This window comes from Neofelis nebulosa, chromosome 3 (genome assembly GCF_028018385.1).
Source record: "Neofelis nebulosa isolate mNeoNeb1 chromosome 3, mNeoNeb1.pri, whole genome shotgun sequence".
NCBI lineage: Eukaryota > Metazoa > Chordata > Mammalia > Carnivora > Felidae > Neofelis > Neofelis nebulosa.
In genome coordinates this window covers 4,796,081-4,823,018 of record NC_080784.1, presented here as the reverse complement: position 1 = coordinate 4,823,018, position 26,938 = coordinate 4,796,081, and the positions used below count along the sequence as shown (strand labels likewise).

General features: G+C 39.0%; 1 protein-coding gene across 5 annotated transcripts in view; it reads left to right on the top strand.

Annotated features, from left to right (window-relative positions):
* CSMD1 (CUB and Sushi multiple domains 1) overlaps nt 1-26,938 on the top strand; it is a 2,016,488-nt gene that overhangs the window by 598,193 nt on the left and 1,391,357 nt on the right. For all 5 annotated transcript variants that reach the window (XM_058719853.1, XM_058719852.1, XM_058719850.1 and 2 more), the window contains one exon: nt 11,715-11,827. In XM_058719853.1, the coding sequence (XP_058575836.1) occupies nt 11,715-11,827 (113 nt within the window). The remainder of the gene's footprint in view (nt 1-11,714; nt 11,828-26,938) is intronic.

Here is a 26,938-nt window from a genome sequence, read left to right as displayed (position 1 = left end):
GAGATGGAATTCGTAGGTCCTTGTCGGGAGCGCCTTGTCGGTAGGCTCTCAGCGGCCAAGCTGGCCGCACCAGTCAGGTGTTCTCGTATACTCAGGGCCATGAAGGAATCACTTCTTTACCTGTCTTGGATTGCAGACTCTTTTTTTTTTTAAGTTTGTTTATTTATTTTATTTTGAGAGAGAGGGAGGGAGGGAGGGAGGGAGAGAGAGAGAGAGAGAGAGAGAGAATATGAGAATGAGAATGAATGAATCTCAAGCAGGCTCTGCACTGTAAGCATGGAGCCCGACTCGGGGCTCGAACTCATGACCTGTGAGATCATGACCTGAGCTGAAATCAAGAGTCGGACACCTAACTGACTGACAGCCCCAGGCGCCCTGGATTGCAGAGTCTTTAGATTGCTCTTGCGCTCTGATGCGTCATCATGAGCTGTTTGCACTTGGACATACCCTGCTGCCCTCACGCACATCGCCCGGCGCCTGGCCTGTTCTGGCCTGAGGGGCTCTTCGCGAGGGCGGCCCCCTCACAGGGCTCCACCTGCAAGAGGAATCAGCCTCGCTAGGTAGGCTCTTCTGCCCACGTCAGCTCTCCCAGGGACATGCCGATGTTGCAGATCGCTTCTTGCTTCCCAAACTGTGCTCGTCCCTGCACCACGAAACCGCTATCAGGTCTCTACGGAAGGGGGATGATCCTGTATTCGTTCAGATTTACTGTTTGCGCCATGAGCCTTAAGCCCTGACATTTTAAACCATAAACAGAGCTGTCGAAGCTCCACGTTTCAAGAGCCTGTTCAAAAGCCATGAGCTTGATTCTTTGCTCATTACATTCAGAGGTAATTACTTTCTGAAAAGGAGAAGGTCCAGTGTGGGGGAAGCAGGGTGGGGAAGAGAAAATAAATGAACATCTTAATACTTTATCCCACTGGACAAATCACCTTGAAATGGCCAAGTGGCAGAACCACTGGCTCGGAAGGAAGATGGGCTCAGTTTTCGGTGTGTGCCTGGCTCTGGCCAAGTCATTGAGTCTCTCTCATCATCATTTCTTTGCCCCATAAAATAAAGAGCTGAAATAACTGACATTTAATATTTAATGTCACTTCTTTAAAATTCTGCTCTAATACAGAGCGCTCTTCTGTACCTACAGCTAATCCTGGAAAAATTCTAATGCATGACATTGAATAACTTTCAGCAAATAATTAGTTAACTTCAAAGGGCATGCCTGGTAGCTGGAAATATAAAATTAAGCAATCCACCAACAATGCATTCTGTTTTCTTATTATTCAACATAAGGATATGTCATGTCGAAATTAGTCCCAGTCTTTCTGCCACATGGATAGGTGACTGTGAGATTGTTGTTTCTATTACAATATAGTTCATTTTATTTACAGGCAGTTTTATCACCTTGTAATATAATTATTACCTAATCATGTGATGAGGTGGAAAACACTTTTTAAATTCTAATGTATACTTTTTTTTAATGTTTATTTATTTTTAAGGAAAAGAGAGACAGAGCATGAGCAGGGAGAGGTAGAGAGAGAGGGAGACACAGAATCCAAAACAGGATCCTCAGAGCCTGGTGTGGGGCTGAACTCATGAACCATGAGATCATCACCTGAGCCGAAGTCGGACGCTGAACCGACTGAGCCACCCAGGCGGCCCTGTATACCTTTTTAATTTAGGGGTGATATCTACCTGTTTGAGTTCCTGCACTATTTTTTAAACACTGAAAAGGAAGTTTTGGGGTTACTGGAGACCATCACGAATTTCTTATTTTGTTGAACATTCAGTGGTTACCAAAAACTTGATATATATCACCGTATTCCCACCATCAAATCTGGCTGCTATGACACTTCTGTGTGGATTATTTTCATTTACCTCCAGAATATTCCATGTCTTTTTTTTTTTTTATCCTTCACTTTAGACTATAAGCTTCTTGAATGCCTAAATGTGTTGATCCTGATCATGACTCTGGTCGATGTCCAGGAAATATTTTGAATGAGTAAAAAATCGATTCTCGTTACCCAGTGTTGTGCTTCAAACTAAACATATGGTTATGTTCAGGCTGCGATAAAACAACCAGAGAGCCACTAAATCTTAGAATAGTAATAATAACCACACAATGGATGTTTTTTAAAGAAAGCACAAAGCCTCATATTTTATTCTGTGGCATGAAAACTCTTCCCAGTAATAGTAAGAGGACCAATACTTGAGCACCACAGACAGAGATGGATTATTAAAATTTTGAATTACCAAATAGTGTAATTAACTGCTTTGTGGGGTCTTTGGTTCCCAGCCTTGGATGTATTTACACAGGCCTCGGGCAGTGGTTAACTGAGACACTTTCTGAGGAAATTAATTTAAAATACCTTAATCTTTGGGATCACTGCTAACTCTTAGGGTATGATTCTAATATTACTCCTATTGTTAGGCCAAGATTTTTTTAAATAACGTATATTATGAGGATATCCACACTGGCATATGGTATGAAATGTGATGCTCTCAATTACGGAGTATTAATGTGATTTTGGCAACATTTGGCTTTGCAGAGATTGTCTTTAAGGCAATTACGTTCACAGAGAAAAGATTTAGTGATCTTTTTTTTCCTAATTTACTTAAAGCATTTACTTGACATTTTAACTAAACTGTAGTTTTAAAGATATTTGACATTTTGAAATCACAAACACTATAGATTAGGCAGTATGTACGGTGTGTAATTTGGGAGTGAGCGTCTGTTTGATGGAGTCGTAACTTGCTCATTAATTTCTGTGAAAAAAACCACACTCGTACCAGTCATCTGCTTCTGCTTAGCTTTTACTGAATTTGCTTCTCCTTCTCCTCTTCCTCCTCTTCCTCCTCTTCCTCCTCTTCCTCTTCCTCCTCTTCCTCCTCTTCCTCCTCCTCCTCTTCCTCCTCCTCCTCTTCCTCCTCCTCTTCCTCCTCCTCTTCCTCCTCCTCTTCCTCCTCCTCCTCCTCCTCCTCTTCCTCCTCCTCCTCTTCCTCCTCCTCCTCTTCCTCCTCCTCCTCTTCCTCCTCCTCTTCCTCCTCTTCCTCCTCCTCTTCCTCCTCTTCCTCCTCCTCTTCCTCCTCCTCTTCCTCCTCCTCCTCCTCTTCCTCCTCCTCCTCCTCCTCCTCCTCCTCCTCCTCCTTCTCCTCCTCCTCCTTCTCCTCCTCCTCCCCCTCCTCCTCCTCCCCCCCTCCTCCTCCCCCCCTCCTCCTCCCCCCCCTCCTCCTTCTTAATCAGCACTACCACATCTACTATTCAAGATTCTTCCACTGGTCTCAGTGATTTGAGTATCTTGAATGCTAGGGTAGTAGAAATTTTCAGGATCCGTTTCTATATGCAGTTCATCCTAGTAATTTCTTGAGAGGTGGAAAAGGAATAAGGTTGTTCAATTCTGAAACTCCTGTTTCTGCTGAGTGGACAGGCACCAAGAATATGGAGCTGCAGCCACTTCCATGTCCCCTGCTTTACCTCACGGTCACTCTACATCCACAGGCATGTTCTGTCTTTTTCCCACATTGTTGGATGTGAAACGGGAATTACTTTCTCTTACTCCCAGAAAATATAGTAAATGACATTTTATAGGACACCAGGGATGTAACTGGAAAAAGAGGTGGGTGGGGGGAGAGGAAAAGAGGGAGAGGGGGAGAGAGAGAAGCAGAGCCAGGCATATCTGGATCAATATTAGCTACACTTTGTTTTTTACTGAAATGAATTTCTTGTGGCTGTTCTCATACCCTGTCTCCTTTGCCAATTATTTTCTTCTTCCCACAAATGGTTCAGCTACGGTGTCCAGAAACAAACAAACAAACAAACACCTGATTCTTTGAATAGGGATTATAGGGTTGTTTGCTCCAGGGGTGGCCATGGCATGGATGTTAGGATAGACTCATCTTCTGTGTGAAATGGACCCTGTAACAGCCCAGCCTGCTGGACCAACTGCTGGCCACACCATGTAGTAAAGCCTGCTTAGTCTCTTTAGGCAACATGATGGCAGAACAGATACTATACAGATGGACTGTACGTATTTGTGGCTTGATTTTCATTCCATCTCAAAGTGGTTTAAATATAGTATAACCTGCGTCCTCTGAAATACCACCTTTCTGAGTCATAGCGTGTTAAGAAGAGGTCATACATTCCTATGTTGGTAGGCAATTGGGTTTGATAGAAAGAGGGGTTTCTAGAAAAGCTGATCTTAGGGGCGCCTGGGTGGCGCAGTCGGTTAAGCGTCCGACTTCAGCCAGGTCACGATCTCGCGGTCCGTGAGTTCGAGCCCCGCGTCAGGCTCTGGGCTGATGGCTCGGAGCCTGGAGCCTGTTTCCGATTCTGTGTCTCCCTCTCTCTCTGCCCCTCCCCCGTTCATGCTCTGTCTCTCTCTGTCCCAAAAAAAATAAAAAAAAAAAAAAAAAAAAAAAAAAAAAAAAAAAGAAAAGCTGATCTTATTTTCTTGTTTGCTTGCTGTTATTGACTTACCGCTTTATTCATCTATATCCAGAATTTAAGTCACTTACCGAGGTAGAAAGATACCAGGTTGGCAGCAAGATAAGAATCATAAGAAAGACAAATCTGGAATGAGGCTACTCTACAAATTCACATGTTGCTTAGGAGAGGCCAGAAATTGGGCTCTGGGTTGTGGATTTGCTCATTTGTTTGTTTTTAATTCCACACTAAGAGAAATATTTGAACAGCTCCATGATTTACTATGTGTTAAAAATGGACTTGTTGTTCATAAGAACAGGTATTTCTCGGAGAAAGTTAGGTAACAGTAAAATTAGTCCTTAGGGTCCACATGGCTGAGATGTACGTGACATGGTGAAGAGTGTTCTCAACAGAACATTTTCAGAGAAGTGAAAGAATGTGCTAGCGGCCGATTGTAATATCCCTCACTCCCAAACACTCCTCAGCTAGTGTGATGAAGAAATGGCTGACGAATGGAGAAAGAAGATGTAAATATACATGCAATGGAATGCAACTCAGTGATCAAAAGGAATGAAATCTTGCCATTTGCAACAGCATGGATGGATCTAGAGTGTATGATGCTAAGCAAAATAAGTCAGACAAATAGCATATGAGGTCCCTCATATGTGGAATTTAAGACACGCAACAGATGAACATAGGGGAAGGGAAGAAAAAAATAAGTTGAAAACAGAGAGGGGGCAAACCGTAAGACTCTTAAATACAGAGAACAGACTGTTCTCATTTCAACTATTTGAAACAGATGCTGTGTATATATTTTATCAACAATCGTGCACGCTAAACTTCCCCAAATTCTCAAAAGGTAGTCATATAGCATTGCTTTTAGAACTCTTAGCATCTTGTTACTATTTTTTTCTTTTTGAGCTAATACTATTTGCATTCTTTCAAAGTCACAATTCTTTATGAAACACGTTAAAGGAAACCTAAATTTGTGTTTATTTTAAAGTGCTACCACATTATGCGATATCTACACTTATGCTAATACATATTTAAAATTTCTAAATGGACTGTGACTAGCTGAAATAATCCTCAACACTGTTGTTGAATTTATTTTTTAACCTAATGAGAATGTTTTGTTATTAAATACTTTCTTATTTTTTTTAATACTTTGATTATTTTCATTTCTGTTAATATTTTATTGATTGCTTCTCAGTCCCAAACCCTCTAATCTTTTGCTTCATTAAACTCTTTAGATTTCCACGCAGTCATAAGGAATAACACAGGGAGATTCTGGGTACTCTATACCGAGTTCTTACAAAGGTAACTTCTCGCAAAACTGTAGGACACTAACGTACAGAACATTGACATTGAATCAGTGGGGATACCATGTTGCTGTGCCATGAGGATCCCTCATGTGGTTCTTTAAGAGCCGCACTCACTTCCTTTCTACCTCTACTACCTTTTCATTCCTGGCTGCAAAAACTCTCTCTTCCTCTTTTCGATAATCTTGCCATTTCAAGCATGTTTGAAAAATGGAATCATATGGTCTATAACCTTTTGGGGGTTGGCTTTTTTTTTCATCCATTTACATCCCCTCCAAGAGTGCATGAGGGTTCCTTTTTCTCCACATTTTCCCCAACACTTGTCATATTTTGTCTTTTGATTGTAGCTATTCTGACTGTTGTAGAGTGAGATCTCATTGGGAGTGAGTGAGTGTGTGTGTGTGTGTGTGTGTGTGTGTGTGTGTTTTAATGTTTATTTATGAGGGAGAGAGAGACAGAATGAGCAGGGGAGGGGAAGAGAGAGGGAAACTCAGAATGTCAAGGAGGCTCCAGGCTCTGAGCTGTCAGCACAGAGCCCGATGCAGGGCTTGAACCCATGAACCGTAAGATCATGACCTGAGCCGAAGTCAGTAACTTAACCGATTGAGCCACCATTGTGGTTTTTATTTGCATTTTTCTAATGATTATGGATGCTGGGCATCTTTCATGTCTCTTGGCCATCTGTATTTAGTTTTTAGAAAAATGTCTATTTAGGTCCTCTGCCCATGTTTTAATCAGATTTTTTTTTTGGTGTTAAGTTGTATAAGTTCTTTATATATTTTGAATATTAATTCCTTACGGAACGTATCGTTGACAAATATTTTCTCTCATTCAGTAGGTTGCCTTTCTATTTTGAGGATGACTTCCTTCACTGTGCAAAGGTTTTTATTTTGGTGCAGTCCCAATAGTTTAATTTTGCTTTTGTTTGTTTTGCCTTAGGAGACATATCTAGAAAAATGTTACTATGGTCAATGTCAGAGAGATTACTGCCTATGTTTTTTTTCTAGGAGTTTTATGATTTCGAGCCTCACACGTAGATCTTTTAGCCATTCTAAATTTCTTTTTTTGTGTACTGTAGGAAAGTGGTCCAGTTTTATTCTTTTGCATATAGCTGTCCAGTTTTCCTAGCACTATTTGTTGAAAAGACTGTCTTCCCCAGTGTATATTCTTGCCTCCTTTGTTGAAGACTAATTGGCCAGATTATTGGGAGTTTATTTATGGGCTTTCTTTTCTGTTCCACTGATCTATGCGCGTATTTTTTACCTGTGCCATACTGTTTTAATTACTACATTTCCCAATTTTTGATTATTAAGAATGAAGCTACTCTAGACATTTGTGTGCAGGTTTTGTGTGAACATAAATCTTCATTTCTCTGGGGTAAATGTCGAGGAGAGCAATTGCTCGGTTAGTACATGTTTAATGTTTTAAGCACCTGTCACACTGCTTCCACAGTGGTTGTGACGACTAATGATAAATGAACAATCATGGGGCACCGGGGTGGCTCAGTCAGTTGAGAGTCTGACTTCAGCTCAGGTTGTGATTTCATGGTTTGTGGGTTCAAGCCCCACACTGGGCTCTGTGCTGACAGCTCGGAGCCTGGAGCTGTTTCAGATTCTGTGTCTCCCTCTCTCTCTGCCCCTTCCCCACTCATGCTCTTTCTCTCTCTCTCTCGAAAAGTAACTAAATAGACATTAAAAAAACCATTTTTTTAAAAAAGAACAATCCATTTTCTCCACATTCTTGCCCAATTTTTTATTGTCACTACTTTTTATTTTAGCCATTCTGAATACATAAGTAGTGATACCTCTTTGTGGTTTTAATTTGCATTTCTCTAATGGCTAATGATGTTGAGAATCTTTTCATGTAGCCATTTGCCATCTCTATATTGTTTTACATAAAGTGACTTCATGTTCTTTGCCTGTTTTCTGATTGGATTGTTTGTTGTTTCACTGTTGAGTCTTTAATGTTCTTTATATATTCTGGACACTTATCCTTTGTCAGATATGAGGCTTGTAGATACTTTCTATCAGTGTTTAGCATGTCTTTAGACCCCAGTCAATGGGGTCTTTGACAAAAAAAAATAATTTTTATGAAACCTGATGTATCAATGTTTCCTTTAATGGATTCTGCTTTGGGCGTCCAGTCTAGGAATTCTTCAGTCAGTCCTAGATTATCTAGTATGCTTTGTTCTAAATTTTTATAGTTTTATATTTATGTCCATATCCATATTGAGTTAATTATTATATAAGGTATTAGAGTTAGGTACAGGCTTATTTTTGCGTTTGGTATTTTCGTCTCTGGACATCTATTTATTCCAGCATCATTTGTCAAAAGGTTATCTTTACTCCACCAAATTGCCTTAGCACCTTGAAATCAGTGGAACATATTTATGTGGGTCTTTCTTTCTTTCTTTCTTTCTTTCTTTCTTTCTTTCTTTCTTTCTTTCTTTCTTTCTTTCTTTCTTTCTTTTTTGAAATTATTTAAGCTATTCTATTGAGGTTTGGGAGCTTTCCATATCCATTTTAGAAGAATCTTGCGTATATCTTCCAAAAATCTTGTTGGGATCTTGATATAAATAGTGTTAAACCTGTATATAAATTAGGGGAGAATTGACATCTTTACAGTGTTGAGGCTTCCAGTCTGTTAGCACGATATGTTTCTCCATTTGTTTAGTTTCTTACTGGTATCTTTCGTCACCATAGCACCGTTTTGAGAGGATAGTTTTGTACCTGTTTTGTTACAGCCAAGCATTTTTTTGAATGATTATAAATGCCATTGTAATAATTAATCTTGGTGTCCATGTGTTAAGTTCTAGAATGCAGAAATACAGTTGAATTTTGTATGTTCGTTTGCATCCTGTGCACTTGTTCAAGTAGTAGCTCCACGAGTTTCCTTATGGACTCCCCCGCGTCGTCTATGCAGATAATTGTGTCCTTTGCAAAGAGGGGTGATTTTCTTTCTTTATGTTCTGATCCATATGCATTTGTTTTCTCCACTTGGCTTCCTGCTCTGGCTAGATCTTCCAGCACGATGTTGGATACAAGTGACGAGAACAGACGTTTTTGCCTGGTTCTCAGTCTTAGGGGGAAGCATTCAGTCTTACACCATTAAATATCATGTTAGCTGTAGGGTTTTTTTTTTTTAGATACCCATTGTCAAGTTGGGGAAGTTTTCCTCTATTCATATTTTACTGGAAGGTTTTCTCACGATTGGGTGTTTAAATATGTGCAATACTTTTTTCTACATAGACTATCACGATCTTGTGATTTCATTCTTTTAGCCTGTCGTGCTGGCAGATTATATTGATTGATTTTCAAATACTGAACGCTACTTACATCCCTGGAATAAACACCGCTTGGTTATGTTGGAGAATTCGTGTGATACGTTGCCTCTATGTGCGCCTACTTTGTTAAAAATGTTCACATCTATATGTGTGTGAGAGCAGTTACTGATCCATTGTTGTCTCGCAAAGGTTTTGTTCGATTTGGTATCGGGGTATTTAGTTTGAGCGGCCATGATGAAATACCATCCACTGAGTAGCTTAAACAACAGGAAGTATATTTTCTCACAGTCCTGGAGGTTGGATATCTGGTATCAGTGCAGCACCATCAGGTTCTGGTGAGGACTGGTCCTGGCTCCACACACCTGCCTTCTCTCCATGTACTCATATGTCTTCTGCTAAGTGAAAGCATGATGGGGGTGGGCGGGGGGGGGGGGGTTGGGGAATCTCTCTTTCTATTCCTTTTATGAAGCCACGAATGCTATCAGATTAGGACCTCACCCCATGACCTTATTTCATATTACTTATCTCCTAAAAGCCCTGTCTCCAAATACAATTAGATTGAGACGTAGGGCTTCAATATGTGAATTTGGGGGGCAACAGTTCAGTCCATAGTTACAGGGTAACATTAGTGCCATAAAACACATAAGGAAGTTGCCATCCACTTCTGTTTTCTGGAAGAGACTGTGTAAAATCGGTGCCAACTTTTCAAATGTTTGGTAGATGTCTTAGTGCATTCGGGTAGATGTCTGTGTATAACAGAATAGCATAGACAAGATGGCTTATAAATAACACAGATTTACTTCTCACAGGTCTTGAGACAGGGAAGTTCAAGATCATGTTCCAGCTGCTTTGGTGTCTGGTGTGAGCGCTTTCTGTTACATAGAGAACCTCTTCTTGCTGTGTCTACACATGGCAGAGGGCATATTAAAGGGATTCTGGAGTCTCATTAATAAGGGTCCTAACCCCATTAATGGGGGCTCTGCCCGTAAATTACCACCCAAAGGCCCCAGCTCCAAATATCATCACCTTGGGAGTTCAGTTTCAATATATGACTTTTGGGGGACACAAACATTCAGTCCATGGCGTAGAATTCTCCTATAAAACCACCTGGCCCTGGAGATTTATTTGGGGGAGTTTTAAGAGTTACAGGGTTATTCAGATTTTCTATCTTGTATTCAAAAAGTGTGATAGTTTGTGTTTTTATAGGAAGTGGCCTATTTCATGTAAATTAAATTTATGTGTGCATTTTTTAAATAGTATTCCATTATTATTTTATGTCTGTGTGGTCTCTCGTAATATTTGCTATTTTATTCCTGGTATTAGGTGTTTATATCTTCTACCAACCCCCCCCCCCCCCCGCCCACACACACACATACACTTTTTGTGTGGGCCTTGCTAGATCGTTGTTAATTTTGTCAATCTTTTCAAAGAATTAGCTTTTGTTGCATTGTTTTTCTCTGTTGTTCTTCTGTTTTAGGTTTCTTTGATTTCTGCGTTTATCTTGTATGTATTGCCTTCTCCCTTGCCTTAGGTTTATTTCACTATTCTAAGTTCTTCACATGGGAGCTTAGGTTCCTAATATGAGATCTTTCCACTTTTATACTGTATATTTTAATACTATTAATTTCCCTCTCAGCACTTAGCTGAGTCCTCTAACTTCTGCTATCTTGTCTTTTTACTTTCATTCATTTCAAGGTATTTTTTTAAAATTTCCTTTGATATTTCCTCTTTGATCCAGAGATATTTAGACTTACGCTGTTTAGTGATCGGCGATTGTTTTGTTATTTTCCCCTAACAAGTTTTTAGTTTGATTCTAAAACCTACGGCAGCTGGAATTAGGTATTTAATACCCATAGACTTACTGGCAAATCAGAATTTCTCTAAGAGGAATGAACATTCAGGCTTACTCCTTTTGGATTTGTGTTCAGACAGAGATTTGTGTTCTCACTATACTAAATCACATATTTAGAGACAAGCTACTTAATTAGCAAACTTTAGGTAAAAAATAAACCGATGAAGTGTCTCTTTGACCTTTTGGAAACCTGTAACTTTATAACGCATTATGCATAAAGTATATATTATTATACTAGTTCACTCATTCAGAGTGCTGACTCTATCATCATTAAAATTTCTAAATATATCTAAACCTAGTGATAGGTGAAAAGCATATCTCAGAATCTAAAAGATTTGTCTTGAAAACCACACATTAAAATCAATTCGTTTGACCTCTGCTCAAGGGAACAATAGGTTTTTTGTTTATTATGCTGTGGCCAGTATGTTTTCTTTTCAAGAAAGCTCTGATTTATTTTGAGCAGATAGTAAGAATAAGCACATTGACTATGAGATGTGACAACCCCCCATCTAACAAATTAAGAGGAAAATAATAAAGTACGTGCAAAATCATATTTTGTCATGTAGCACACGTACAAGGATGCCTTTGCATTGCATTCCCTGTCTTACGCATTATACAATTTCTTCAAGAAAGAATTTTTGCCAAAATTGTTTAAATAAACCATTAGTTGAACGTGCCTAATTTCAATCACCTGGCAACACCTTGGGTATGAAACTTGTCATTGTTTCGTGACGTGTCTCAAACATAGTGCAGAGAAAGAAGAAACACAGTGACCTCATCAAATAAGCTTGAATAACACATTTAGGCTTTTTAACCATGTTCATGTATTTTTTTGTGGTTTAGATTATCGGGATTTCAGCTGCCATCCTCAATCGTCAGCACAGGATCTATCCTCGCGCTGTGGTTCACGACAGACTTCGCCGTGAGTGCCCAAGGTTTCAAAGCCCTGTATGAAGGTAGGACATTTAATGTGCTCTGCACCCACATACTGTCCAGATGACCTCACCCTTGCCACTCTGGATTAAAGATTCTAATGCAAATATAAGCTGCTCTTTCAGAGGTGGTTGGATGTTATAAACATTTGACGTTTATATTCTAGATTTATATATTGATGATGGCAGAACACTGTCTAGTCTAATTGCCGAATTTCCCAGCACAAAACCTGTGTTTACAATTTTCCTTTGTCGGAAGCGCTCTTTTTAATTGGAGAAGTGGTTTTTCTTTTGACATGTAGTGGAGAAGTTTGGAAAATTTTGAATACCAATTAGCAAGACTGCTTTTCTGTGAAAAATCATTTTCAATTCAGAAGTATTGCCTTAAAATTTTTGGTAGCCAGTAATGAAGTTAGTGCTTAATTAAAGAGAATTCCATTCCATGAGTCTTTCTGGTCCAAGCTGAAACTTTTAATTGAGAAGATGATTTTGTTTTGCTATTTGGTCATTTGAAGGCATGTGGAGTTTGCTTGTGTTTCCAGTTTGTGCCTGGTACCCTTTGGAGTCTTGATATCGCTGAACTACTTTGGGACAAAAATTTTGAAAAGGTGAAAGAGAGTACGCCCTTTGAGAGAGGAAATAATAGAGATGATCGCTTCAGGCATTCGGTTTTAAGAAATTAGTAACACTCTAAGCGTAAATGCTGAGGTGTGTCTGTTTTAGTCTTGTTGTACAGAGGTATTCAAGATTTGCTCTCATGGGTAAAACAAAGACTATTATGTTTAGCATAAATAAACTCTGGAGCCTGTGAATTGAAAATAGACTGTGGGTAGGGGTCTAGGCAAATCCCTATTTACAGCAGATCCCATTTACCTGTTTCTGGGTTAATCACATCTGCCTATGTTTTTGTTTGGAGTATTCAGTGCACTTGGGGGAAAAAAAATCACTCTTTGTGGAAAGATAAAATCTACATGTGCTTTACACAGTTGAATTTAGTTACTGTAGAATTATAAGAAAACATAAGGGTAGCGTGTGTTTTTTGCACAGATAGGTAGACAGACAAATTCATGCTTTTATTTAAAGTTTTGGGCGTAGTGACATTTAGGATTGTTTACTATTCTTACTGCAATATCTTTCAGGCCAGGGCATTTATGTATTATAAACATATTATATAAATATATGTATCATACTATACATATATAGTATACATGCACATATACTTATATACTATGTGTGTATATAATATAAACTGGCATGAGTATATTTAATATACTTAAAGGTATTTAAGTCTATTACTGTTGGGGAATCATTTCATATTTGGAGAGTAACAAGCCAACTTAACATTGATAGGTGCTATTATTAACTTTTGCCTCTGTGTGTGCCTACCACTTTCCACATACACTGACTTCACATAATTTCTTTTTCGCTCAACATTGTGAAAGTGTTTCTAAGGCACCCTACCTAGCTGCCTGTGAAGTTACCTTGTCCAGTCAACATATCTGACATTTGCTCAGAAGGTCGATTATGCTTCCCTGTTTCAGAAGCCGTGACAATTGTCGTCTCCTTCCAGACAAAGTTGGCACTTTAATATTACATTTTGCTCAATTTCCTAAGGTAAATGTTGTGGAGACTTGGTTGGTGTTGAATGATGGTCAAAAGAGTAATTCTATGGACTTTTCTGGACTATTTTTTGTTGGTATTGCTCGTTGTCATTTTATATAACACATGATTGGTGAGATTGTCTCTGTTGGAAAAAATACTTATGAGCTATTTTATAAAATGAGTGGAAAAGTGAATAGGGCTGGGAGCTAAGTGAAATGTGCATTTTAAAACTGTTGCTATGTGGACGTGCTCTTTTGAAATTTATATTTTAAATAATGACATCTATCATATAGTCTGATATTTGCAAGCAGACACAAGCCTTTTTCTAGAAAGGAAAAAAAAAGATATTGCATTAAAAAGTGCTTTGTCAGCAAAACCAAAATTCTATATAATATTTAACATCTGTATTTAAAAATATTTCTCCATTAGCATAAAGGTCTCCTGAGAAAATCAATGTGTACTATCTGGATAAACAAAGTTAACTGTAGTCTCAACAGAGGATTACAGACTAGAGAATCTATCTAGAAGAGAGTAAAGCTTTCACTAGGGCACCGACTGCTTTTTCCCTAGTCTAAGTGCCCAGAGTGAAATTAGATTTAGCTGAAGGCAATGTCACTGGAGAAGGTGAATTTTATTAACAATACTGATACTGCATGAAATATACAAACATGCCTATTCAAATAAAATGTAAAGCAGAACCAATGATAATGATCAGAATATTATCTAATTTTTTTTTTTTTTTTTGGAACCAGAACATTGAATCCTTGGAGGGATTCAGGGTTCCTTGTTTCCCATGAGTTTTTATTTTGATGACCCTGTCCATCATATAGTTAATATAAACCAAATCATATAATAAAATTCTTATGTCTTATCCAAGACCTCTAAAGGAAATTTGATTTAGATATAAAACACTAGATCAGCTTGTTCAAAACATAATGCTATATAGTCTTAAACTAGTACTATATTTTCTAGTTCTAATTAGAATTTAGTATTACCAGAATGATGTTTAAATTTTTAATTTAAGCACCATTGCTTAAATTGGAGAAAGTCTTTTCAACTTTTAAATTGTCTCTAAACATAATCACCTTGATAACAGGCTTAATCCGGCCACTGAACTCTGTACTTTTCTGGCAGTAATTTAGAATGGGCATTATTTACATAAATTATTATTCATGCATGAAAATATTATACTACATAATGAGTATGAAAACAATAATTTAAAAATTCTAATGAATGCATTCAGTCATTGAATTTAACCCTGGAAATTAAATGGAAATATTTATAAATTTCACAGTAACAATGCTCATCTGCAGTAATTGAAACTCTAAATATGGAGACCTTAAGGGTCTTAGTAAATTTATAGACTATTGGTGAGATCAACATATTTCAACATATAAATACAGAATATAGTTGAAGTTACCAATTTAATAGAGTGTTTTGTAATATTACATTTGCTTGTCGCATCACTGAACATTGCTCTTTACCATAAACAAAAGAAATTGCATAATTTTTTGGTAAATTTAAAACAGAAAATATTGAGAGTACACACAACTTACAATGACATAGATTACTATCAGAACTCTTAAATTTGCCCAATATCGAAGGAGTGTGTATGTAAGTAGCATTTATTCAGAGATCTCTGTTTGTCAACTTGTTTTCACTGATATTTCAATCACTTAAAAAAAAAATTCATTTTTTTCATTAAGGTTATGTATGAATTAAAAATATCATTTAGGAAATCAGAAACTTAATGTGGCATGTCAAGACATAGTAAATATTATGTGATGACAAAGATTCATGGTAAGGCATGGCAATCATTTGACTTGGGGACAAGGAGAACAAGTCAATATGGTGACATGAAAATCTAGAGACTGTGCCCCAGCAAACCTGTCGCTATGTCACTCTTATTTTTTTTCCACTTTTTGAAAGGAAATGCCTCTATTTTTTTGTGATGCCTCTATTTCTTAATTGTATTTAGTATTTATTTATTTTTGAGAGAGAGAGACATAGTGTGAGTGGGGAGGGCAGAGAGAGAGGGAGATACAGAGTCTGAAGCAGGCTCCAGTCTCTGAACTGTCCACACAGAGCCCGACTAGGGGCTCCAACTTAGGAACTCAGAGACCTGAGCCAAACAAAGTCTGATGCTTAACCAACTGAGCCACCTAGGTGCCCCAAGATGCTTCTGTTTCTAATGGTTTCTCTTATTAGAGACAAAAGTAAATAGAATGTTAGAAACACTTATGAATATATGATAAAAATTTGTCAACCTGACATTTTAGTTATTTTGATTCTGAATTCTGATTTATTTTTAAATGGCTTTTCCTTCGTTCATGTATGTGTTTATTTTTGTCCTGGATATCATTCAGATATTTCACAGACTGTTCCATAATTTTTATAGACTGATGTTCAGTCATTTTATTCTTGATTCAATTTTTTAAAATGTAGTTTTCACAAATCATTTACCATAATTTAGGTTGACCTTTTAGATATTTTTGCAGTTGAAATATGTCTTTGTGGACTTTGGTTGGTTTTTAATAATTCCATATTTTCTGTGAAATAGAATTTGGGTAGAAAACACCAGCTCTGTGGTTCAAATTAATGAGTCAATGTGTACTCACGAGAATGAATAGTTTCCTTGTATACAGCAGTGTTCGAACGTGTAGGGTAATTCCATTGGTTGAGAACCAAATTTTCTTTGAACAATTAGCAAATGCTTTTTATCTATGGGACAGAAGGTGTTTTAAATAAATCAGAATGAAAATCATAGGCATATTTTGACATGGATATTTAAGTTTGGTTACAGAAGGAAGGTTTTACTTGATTCTTGTCTACAGCAAAATTGATAAATGGTGGGAAACTATTCTTTTTAAGATTTCTTTAAAAATCCTGGCTGACATGGTAGCTGCAAAGGGAAAATTGTTAACCACAAATGTAGGCAGTCATATATTTTGATCATAAGATACTGATTTTAAGGACTCGGCATTTCCATTTGCTTTCCAAGGTCCCATCTTTGAATATACTGGATTTAGACTTTATGCATGAAATATAAGAATCTGAAAGCATCAGAATCGAGTTGAAGGAAACAAATACTGGTGGTATAATGAGGATTTTGACATACGAAATAGTAAACATTTGCTTGTGGCAGGAAATTGTGTTTCATACAAAACAGTTCATTAGCTGGAATGAGAAAAAACAATTGCCCATGAAAATGCTTTAAGAGCCTCCCCTGGGTTATAAAATGCTCTTCTCAAGGAATTGTTCTTTTCCAAGTTTTTTTTGTCTTAAAATTATCCATTCTATCAATTATAGCGTTACATTCTGCTTACTAAGGTATATGTATATCTGCGGATAGACAGATGAGAGACAGGTGATACATATGTGTGTGTGTGTGTGTGTGTAGTATGATATAAACTCCTGCATAGATTTTTTTATTAAATTCTCACAAGATTCCTGTAAGTGAATTAAAATTACCTAGTATCACCAGGTAGAGAAAATGAGGTCATAACTTACAGTAATTTAGTTTGCAAACACCTCTTAGCTACAAAACTGTGAAAGCAGAGATTAAACACAGTCTACCTATTTCCTGAAGTTGTGGTTCTTAACCACTCCCCATACATCCTCTCATATACCTAAGTTCATTTGTGTATGCATGTGCAAATGCATGCTCCTGAGTGTGCATTTATACATGTGTGTATACACACAGAGAATTATGTTTTTGCACACATACATATACAGTTACATACATATACATTTGGATGTTGTATATGTGTGTATACGCACACATGTATATATACCGGAGAATATGTATGTGGCTATGCGAATAGACACGCAAGATGTGCTCATTCATTCTTTCTCTCATTTATTTAGTAAGCCTTCCCTGAGCATCTCCCAGTGAGCAAAGACCCAGTGCTGAGCTAAGTGATAGGAATACAAAGAGGAAAAGAAGCATGTTGGTTGTGATGCCATAGCGAAGGAGAAAATGCCTGAATTCGATGGCGCATAGAGAGTACTTGGTGTTTGGCAAGGTCAGGCCGAGAGGGAAGGTCAGCTGCACTTGGGGGCCAGGTGCAGGTCATTACGGAATTAATGCTTGGGCTCTATTTCAGATGAAGTGTTTAAAAGCCTCATGTGTCAAACGCCCTTCTTGTATCAGGCACGGAACAGAAGTTCTCCGGAAAGATGGGTGAAAGGAGGGTTTTTCTGAGTGAGGAAGAATCAAGCATATGGAGCAAAACAAAGTACCATCTGTAGGAAGGTAGCAGCAAGAGGAGGTGGATGGAAGGGTGTCCGGAGGGGGAGATGCCAGGCCACCATTCTCCTCAGGATTCACGGGGGCCTGGAGCGGCCAGAGGGTCAGGTTTACATGGTTTCGTCTCTGGCCTACACCACTCCCTCTGAGAAATCCCGAAAGAAAAGGCTGAATTATTGTCACTCGACTATTAAATGAGCTGTAGCTTTCTGTTTTTTTCTGCCTCCATGTCACCATTTTGTCCCCTTTTGGCTTTTAAATCATGGCTGTAGCATCTGAAACCATCCAAGGAGGGGGGCAAAGTGGAACTGGTGAGTTCCAAATCCCCACAGCACGTTGGCCATCAGACGTTAGCTGACAGTACACCACGTCTCATGCTCCTCTGTCTTTGACCCCTTAACTCTAACAGATTCTAGCAGGCACCAATGGAAAGCCTGAATCCTTGACATTTGCCTCCAACTAAATATTCAAAACTAGTTTTTGATAAGAAATCTGCATTCAACCAGAGCTTAATTTCTTGTCGTGTTTCATATTTTGTCCCCTCAATACCTAAAAGGAAAACCACCAATAAGTGTCCCCAGTTAACGGATGTGAATTTGATTCTCCCTCCGGTTAACACATCCTCTCATCTAGAAGCTTCTAAAACAGCACTGGAGTGATTTAAAGACCAAGAGTTAAGGTGGTCCACGCTGTGCTAAAACTGTTCATGTTTAAAAGATAATGGACTTAATATAGGCCATTAAATTAAACTTGTGAGAACTTAAAATGGATTCATTTCTTTTATGATACATTTATTTCGTGGATGCAAATGGCCAATGTTTTCATGTGGTTTCATGTGGTTTCGGTGGTTTCAAATCAACCACTTCGATTTTCACCAGGGAGAAGGGAAACTGGGTTCCAAGCAGACCTTTGCATCCGGGTTGCACTAAGTCATTAACTCTGGGGCCGGGGTGGGGCTCCGGATCAACAACGTGTCTCGCGTTGACTGAATATATTCCGCATTTCCCTCTGACACATCCCTCAAGCAGAATTTTCTTTCCTTTAACATGCGTGGATCTGGACTTAGAAAGAGCAGCTAGATTATTACCCTTCAAACTCAAAGCTTTATTTAGAATGTCAGCCCTGATTTATTTCTCCCTTGAAGTGATTATCCAAACTCAACTTGAATTAAAGCGTGAAACATGAATGACCCACCTGGAAAGAGAGAGACATTTCTGACTAAAGAAAGCGATGGCAAAAGAACAGCGCTTAGCTGTCCATTAGCTGGCACTCGAACATTATCTTGAGTTTATAACAGTAATAGAGGCTGAAACAAATGAGGAACTACTAGAATCACATTCCTCTTGACTATTTAGATGGTGTGGGTTGGCAAACCCAGGTACACATGGACCTTTGGTGGGGTGACCTTTGCTTACCTACTTTCACCTTGTAGCGAGCAGAGCTGTTGGCCCTCATATCAGACCTTCTCTAGATGCACTTCTTCCTGATTTGCAGGGATTTTCAACAGTAGCTACGTGAGAACCGCTAATCAAAGATTTTAGAATGGCACTTGAAAATAATTACTGCTGTTAGTAATATCAGTACTAACACTTTGGAAAAGCACAACCATAGGAGAAATATGATTACTTTCTGAAGGTACAATGTGAACGCAATCAAATGATGATGCGGAGAAAAGAGATGCAGACCCGTCACAAAGGAATGAGTTTAAACAGTCTAGCAAGGCTTATATATAACCCATGGCTATTGATACATCCGATGAAAGAATAGAAATTAAAATAAGTGCCAGCAGCAAAACACATTGCCAAAGGCAAAGCCATGTCCAGTCAAGGTCAACCAAGAGGAGTTGCATGCTCGGTTACAAGATCGTTGAGTCTGAGAGTCCCTTGAACAGTCATCCCTGTTGGAGGTGTGGATGAAGGGAGTCCACTTTAATCATCCAATCCATTATGAGGCTGTCCCTATACTCTATCTCTCACTGCTAATTTGGGGGTCATGGATCATCTCAATTTCTATGAGGCTGTGATATTACATGCACAATTTTGCGTGTGTGTTTTTCTGTGTAAAACATTTCATAGACTCCATCAAGTCCCCAGGAGTTCCATAACTAACGAAAAGGTCAGAATGACGTGTGTAGATTGATGGAATGAGCTTTGCTCACCTGCGGCATCAGATGTTCTTTTATCTGATTTCTATCGCTTCTCTTATTTATTTCTGTTGTTCGGATTCCATGTTTAAGCAAGAAGCCTTCAGGTTGCAATTTGCCTTCGTATATAGGCCTCCCGTGTTAGAAAAACGACTGTTGTATCAATGAAAATAGTCTAGTTGCTGTGAGTTGTAATTTATTAATTTGGCATTTTGATTTTATATATTGGCTCTGTGAACTTAATTAATGTGCATTTACCCCAGGGAGATGAAATCTGCTCTCCATGTACTAGAAAATCTAGTTTCTGATTCAGTAGGAGTAGATTGCTATAAATTCATTAAAATAATAAATTGTGCTGTGCAGCCTGTTGAGAGATATTGAGCCAAACTTTTGCCTTGACACACACACGCACACACACACACACACACACACCCTCGTTCTATTGCCATGTACCATTTTGCTTCAAGCAACACCATAAAGAAATAGTTTTTTTCAAAGTGCTCATACTATTAAAAAGATTTAGTGTAGTCCTATACGCATGGATATGAAGGGATGTCTGCAACATAGGAAAGGGAAGAAAATGCTGTATAATCCCATTTTGGCAAAAAATGTTTTTGAAGTGCTTGCCTAGGCGTGCACGCACGTGTGTGTGTCTGAGGATGCATGTCTCACTTACGCGTGTTGCGTATATGCACATGTATCCACACATGCATGCTGGTATGTGCATTGCATATATGCACACGTATCTACACACATGCAGGCTGGTGTGAATATTCGGGAAATTGTAGAATACCTGAATTGTTAGCCTGCATTTGTTTGGGGAAGATTTGGAATGGGGAGGAATTAGGAGGAAGGACTGCTGGAGTTTTCTCTGTATAGTTGCATGATTCAGCTGATTGCAAGGAGCATTAAAAAATTAAATAATGAACATCGTAAAGGAAGATATTTCTGAAGAGGATGAGGAAATTAATATTCTTAAGTGAATCTCTGGCTCTTACCTGGAAGTTGCATGAAAAGTAGAACCAGGTAATCAAAAGTTTTTCAATATTATATTATTTTCAAACGACTGACTTAATGGCTTCGAAGGCCGTCAGTGTAGCTGAGATTTTTTTTTTCTTTTGAAAATAAGAGAAAACAATGTATACTCGCTGGAAATCTGCACACAGAAACAGTAGCCTGTCTGAAAGGGACACAATAAAGGGCAGACCAATTCCATAGAAGAGGCATCTTCCAAATCATTATTCACAAACAAAATAAGGATTGGTTACTATTTGTCCTTAATGGGAATTCCCAAACCATGAGTCATTATACTTGCATTTCTTAAAATATTTGCTCTTGATTACAATGTATTTTATTCTTTGTACCCACTCATCTCTCAAGATTGTTTTTTTCCTTCTGTTGATTTTTATTTTTTTTTAACATTCTCTGGATCGCTCAATTTGCTCCTTGCGTGTACGCTCATGTACAAACAATATTTGGTAACAAGGAACCTTGGGTAATGTTTGAAAAAGAAAATTGATCTTTATTTAAGATGAACCTTTACTGACAAAAATTATGAGACTGAGTGTTGTTTTCATAGTCTCTCTTTTTCTTCCTTCCTTCCTTCCTTCCTTCCTTCCTTCCTTCCTTCCTTCCTTCCTTTTCCCTGCCATGGATCAGTAATGTGTGACTCAATTCCCTGGAAATGAGATGGCCTCTCTCTCCATCAAAACACCGTCAACCCTTGGCCATCTATTGTCTGGGTGCTAGGAATGAAAAGCGTTAGGGGAAGCTAATAATTTAAATGTGTCCATGTGGGTGACGGCTTGGATCCTGAGGTGTGGGTTAATCCAGTTTCCCAGTCACTACAAGCGTGACCCTTGCTTGTGTTACATAAGCAGTGACCATGTCAGATTCCTCGTTGCAATGAACAGTGAGTAGCACCTGCTTCACAGAGTTGCCGTGAGACAGAAATTTAGCTGCTGCAACCGTTTGGGCTCGGCCTCTGGTGTGTAAAGATTTTGATCTGTGCTTCTCATTCTGCCGATTGGCATCAAAGGTGACCTCAGCAAGTATAGTGTGTGATTGTGGCTTCAAATTGTGAGTTCTGTGACGTTCTTCTTCACTGCTTGTGCCCCTCTCGCGCGCGCGAATATCCTCTTTGCCATCCTGTTCCTGGACACCTGTGTCTACTGCCCCCCCCCCCTTCTCTATGCTTTGTGTCTCTTCATCTTTTTCACCTGGCAAAGAAAATGGCCAGGGGTCGATGATTCTCGGCTTTTCTAAGTGAGAATCCGCAACACCATTGTGTCCCAGCGGAGGTGTGGGGTGGTATTTGCTGCTTGTTGGACAAGCTAGGAAGTTGCACGTAGTGGTTAGGGTTACTTTTCAATTCTTCTCCAATCTCAGCTCCTTTGTATAGGTATGTTTGCAGCGGTTTTGTTGACTTGTTCACTATTTACTTTAAAATGAGAGGGATATAGGATAGACATCACAGGGGATTTTTTTTCTTTTTACTGGTGCTACTCGTTATAGTTGGTTGGTTTGCGGTAACTCAGAGAAAAGATGTGAAAGCATGGGCTCGCTTCAGATTATGAAAAGAAAAACCACGCATGCATTGAAACGAGAAGTGTCCAAGAATGCTGGAAATGAATGCTAAGTATTTAAATTAGAACAAAAATCTTACAATTGGGATAGATAAATAAAAAATCATTTTAGTTTTAAAAATAATGAGAGAGGGGCGCCTGGGTGGCTCAGTCGGTTGGGCATCCGACTTTGGCTCAGGTCATGATCTCACCGTCTGTGGGTTCGAGCCTCTGTGCTGACAGCTTGGACCCCGGAGCCTGCTTCGGATTCTGTGTCTCCCTCTCGCTCTGCCCCTCCCCGACTCAAGCTCTGTCTCTGTCTCTCTCAACAATAAATAAATATTAATTTTTTTTTAATTAAAAAAAATAATGAGAGAAATGTCTCCCCTCTTCAGGTCCTTTTGTGAAAGATATGTATGTTCCATTAAATATAAGCAGTCTGTAGCTAGATGTAAAAGGCTTTAAAAAAGTTAGTGCTTCACACTCTGATGTATGGTGAAAGAAATACCAAATATGCATCCAAATGGTGAAAAGAGATATAAATGTTTATTGGCAAGGTTCTTAAACCAGTCTACAGGAGAGTCAGAATTTATTTCCATTCCTTTGAGCTTAGCATGTAAATTTATTATCATTTCTGATATTCTTGCTACCTAAGGTTGGTGGGTCACTGAATGTCAAACAGGCATCTGTGTTGTCAAATCTAAGCATGTTTTTTTTTTTTTAATGTTTATTTTTTGAAAGAGACAGAGACAGAATGTGAGTGGGTTAGGGGCAGAGAGAGAGGGAGGCACAGAATCCGAAGCAGGCTCCAGGATCCGAGCCGTCAGGATCCACAGCCCAGAGCCTGGGGTGGGGCTCGAACTCAGGAGCTGTGAGATCACGACCTGAGCCGAAGTCGGACGCTCAACCGACTGAGCCACCCAGGTGCCCCAAATCTAAGCATCTTCTTAAAGGGTATGTTAGTCTAAGAAGTTTCCAACCTTTATTGGACAGTTTCTTCGTGTTTGTTGTTTCCTTTAAATTAGTCGGGAAATGACGATCTACAATCTCTTCTGAATAATAGCTATGATGGTGATCGCTATAGAGTTTGTATTCCAAAAAAAGGCCCATTAGGGGTTTATTCTTAGTTTCAACAAAATGAGGCACTGGTTTTATTGATTAGCTTGAAAAGGCATCATATGCAGTTGCACTATGAGTTTGTGCAATTTAATTTTAGAACAGATTTAGATTTCTAGAAAACCGCCTATCTCTTATTATTTTAAAGGTTTATGTCACCTCTTATTCCTTGGTGCCAACCAGAGTCGCATAAACCAAAATAGGAAACATCTTTGATTGTATCCAAGCATTGATCAAAAGAATAAGATACATAGAGAAATTAAGCTTCTAAATCAAGAAAGCTAAGAATTTCTTCTTTTTATTTGTGTTCTCCCGAATCATTTCTCTGAAACCCGGAAAGGGTTCAGCACAGAGGAAAATCTGTGCTGCCCAAGTATCCATTCCATGACAGTAGAGGACAAAATGCCCTTTCTAGATGGCCTCCATGTTTGCCATAACTAACTTCCTTGCAGACATTCTTGACATTGGTTCTTACAAAATGGAACCTTGTAATTCTTGCATATCCTCAGAGAGAAAATATATCATTTAATGAGCAAAAGAGTGGCCTGGGGCCTGTCAACTTGCAACATTAATTTATATACATCCCATTAAGCTCCTGAAGTGATTTTAATCAAGTACATCCTCAAGTTTTAATTTTTATTTTTCGAATCGGGTGTGTAATTTTTTGCTCAAATTTATGTTTAAATATTAGAATAATGGAATGGAAAGCTCCATGTGGGAAGAGAGCAGGGTGGGTGAACAGACAGCTGGTGTGTGGGGACACTGTCATTTCCTCCCGCAGCTCTGCCCAAGTGTAGGAGGGTAACAAATGGGAGATTTTGTGCAGGAATAAGATGGTGAACAGTTTCGGCTTTGGATGTGTTATCCATCTTAACTCATAAAAACGGAATTTTAACATTCCACGCTTATTTTTCATTTTTGAAGACTTTCACACTTGCCTAAAACCTTCCCATATGGCACAATTTTGACATGTGTATCAAAATTTACGTATTTGCTTGACTCTTTTTTGGAAGAAAAGTTGATATGCATGAGTCACGAGAACACTGATAATGCATTATTTTTGCATCAACCTCACCAAATCAGAGGAACTAGCTGGCATGTGTTTACAACGAATCCTTATTTATTACTGAGGTTCCTGAAAAATTAAGTGAAGTGCCATTTCATTTGTAAACTACCCTATAAAACAAGCACAGACCGTTTGTACTTTCAATGTAAACAATGAACAAAATACGACAGTACAATGAAATACAATGTTACGTACAGCGTTCGTTTACGATGCACTTTAGGCAGTATTTTAACCACCTACAGTGCGATTGTTTCCGTTTGCAACAACTTTACTACGAGATGCCACAGGGTCGCATTCACACTTTAAAATTGAAAACCAGAAGACTTTATTGTACATTCACTTTCATTGAATCCTTAGAACTTGGTAAAGTAATTACTTTATTCCTCTAGAGTTACCCCCAGACATATGGTAACTTTCCCAATGTAACATTGCCATTCAGGAGCAGAGAGGAGTTGAAATTCCAGGGCGATCAGTCAGAAGAAAACTGGCCAACTCGTTTTGAAAAGGGCTGGATTGTAACTTGTTCTGGCTTTACAAACTGACGAACTTTTTCCATGAAGGGCCAAACTGTAACTTCTCTTGTCTTTGCAGTATATCTGGTCTCTGTCTCAACCCCAGCATTTGGTGCTATGATATGAATGCTCTACATCAAGGCCACATGAATGAGCATGCTCACATTACAATAAAACTTTATTAGCAAAGATAGGTGGCCATGATATGGGACTCCTTCTCTAAAGCCAGGACTCTTTCCTTCGCTTGGAAGCCTGGTATTAATTCCTCCTGGGGCAGTTTGGTTTCATTATTTGACCCACCCTCTAAATAAATACCCGGTAGGAAAAGTCAGTGGCTCTTGCAGGGGGCCTCCCTGTAACGCAGTCTAATTGTTAGGCTCTAACTGACAAGACAACCTTGTGAATCACCTGACTCACACACCAGGAGACTCAGGGCTTTGGAAAATTAAATCATTTTGAAGTTGGCCGTCAACACGTTCTCTGCTATTGCTTTCCACAGAGCTTGTTTCAATTTTTACCTTTGTGTTTTTGTGTGTAACACAGGGTCAGTGAGTGTGTTTACATTTCCAATTGTGCATCTAGTCTCGGCTTTCCAAGTTTCCTTTCTGGGTATATGTTCTTCTCAGAGGCTCCCACGCCCACAGACATTGCATTTTGATTTCGACCCCACAGGAACTCCTTAAACTTCTTAGTATGAAATGTAAGGTCAACTAATCACATCCCTATTTCCCACCCATCGATGCCCGGGGAAGGGTTTGCAGAAGACACGGGAGAAAGAGGTGGCTATGAGATACGATTTTTGTGTGGTTGGGGGAAAAGTCGAGTTTTAAAAATAATTTTCCTAGAACGTCTGTTTGTCCTTTACCTTTGCCGACAATTTGTCATTTTGAATGTGGTGAATTAGCACGCAGAGGTCCAACGGTGAATGGTTTAAGTTTAGAATTGTGCTCGCTGAGGACAAGTGCCCCACGAAAGTCACTTGCACAGTTTGGAAAGGGCTGGGAGCGCTTTACAGTATAAAACTGTGCCAGCAGAAAAACCCCACTCAGCATAACTAAATAGTAATATGTGTACTATTAAGCTCACTGCCATCTGACAGCTGTTTGGTTCCTCTGTGAAACGAATTAGTGCTGTCATTTTACTAATAGACCAAAAATAAAATCGCTGGCATTGTTTCCAGCAGCCAGTTCTAACAGAAGCCAGTCTGAATGAATTGCCCTCTCCCTGGTCACACTCATGCCTGTTCCAGGACAGGCTATCAGAACATAAGACATTACTCAGAATACTAATTGAGGGAAGCAAAACACTCCGCAGAGCGAATGTTACTTAGGATGGACTAAAAATAACCACGGTTGTTTCTAAACCACTGAATGGCTCCCTTCTAAGGTGACCGTCAAGGCATGCACTGCTCTGGCTCAGAGTATTTGTAGGAAACCACTCGCTACACTCACAAATATCTAAAGCATTTTTTTATGCTTGTGCTAACTCTAAGGATGACTTTGTAAAAAACGCATCCTCTCTTTCAGAGCTTACCGATGACGAGGGTTATGTGTCTTGCACAGGGATAGTGCCGTGCTGCTCAAAGCCGCCTGTTTTGTTTTGATCATAAACAACAAAAACAACAACAATAACCTTCAACTTTTAGGGTAATTCTGAATCCCGGGTGATGATTTCATGGCGCTGAACTGCGAGGAGTCTTATGTGGTCTCATTTGACTCTTTAAGGGCACCCTAAAATCGATGGAAATTAAAATCCCCATTTTGTAAGTGTGGAACTGAAGGTAAGCAATGTGTTTGTGGCCGTGCAGCTAGGAGAGGCTGCTGTCAGATTTTAAAACTATTCCTACTTGTGGACAATTGAGAAGCAAAAAAGGTACAGAATCT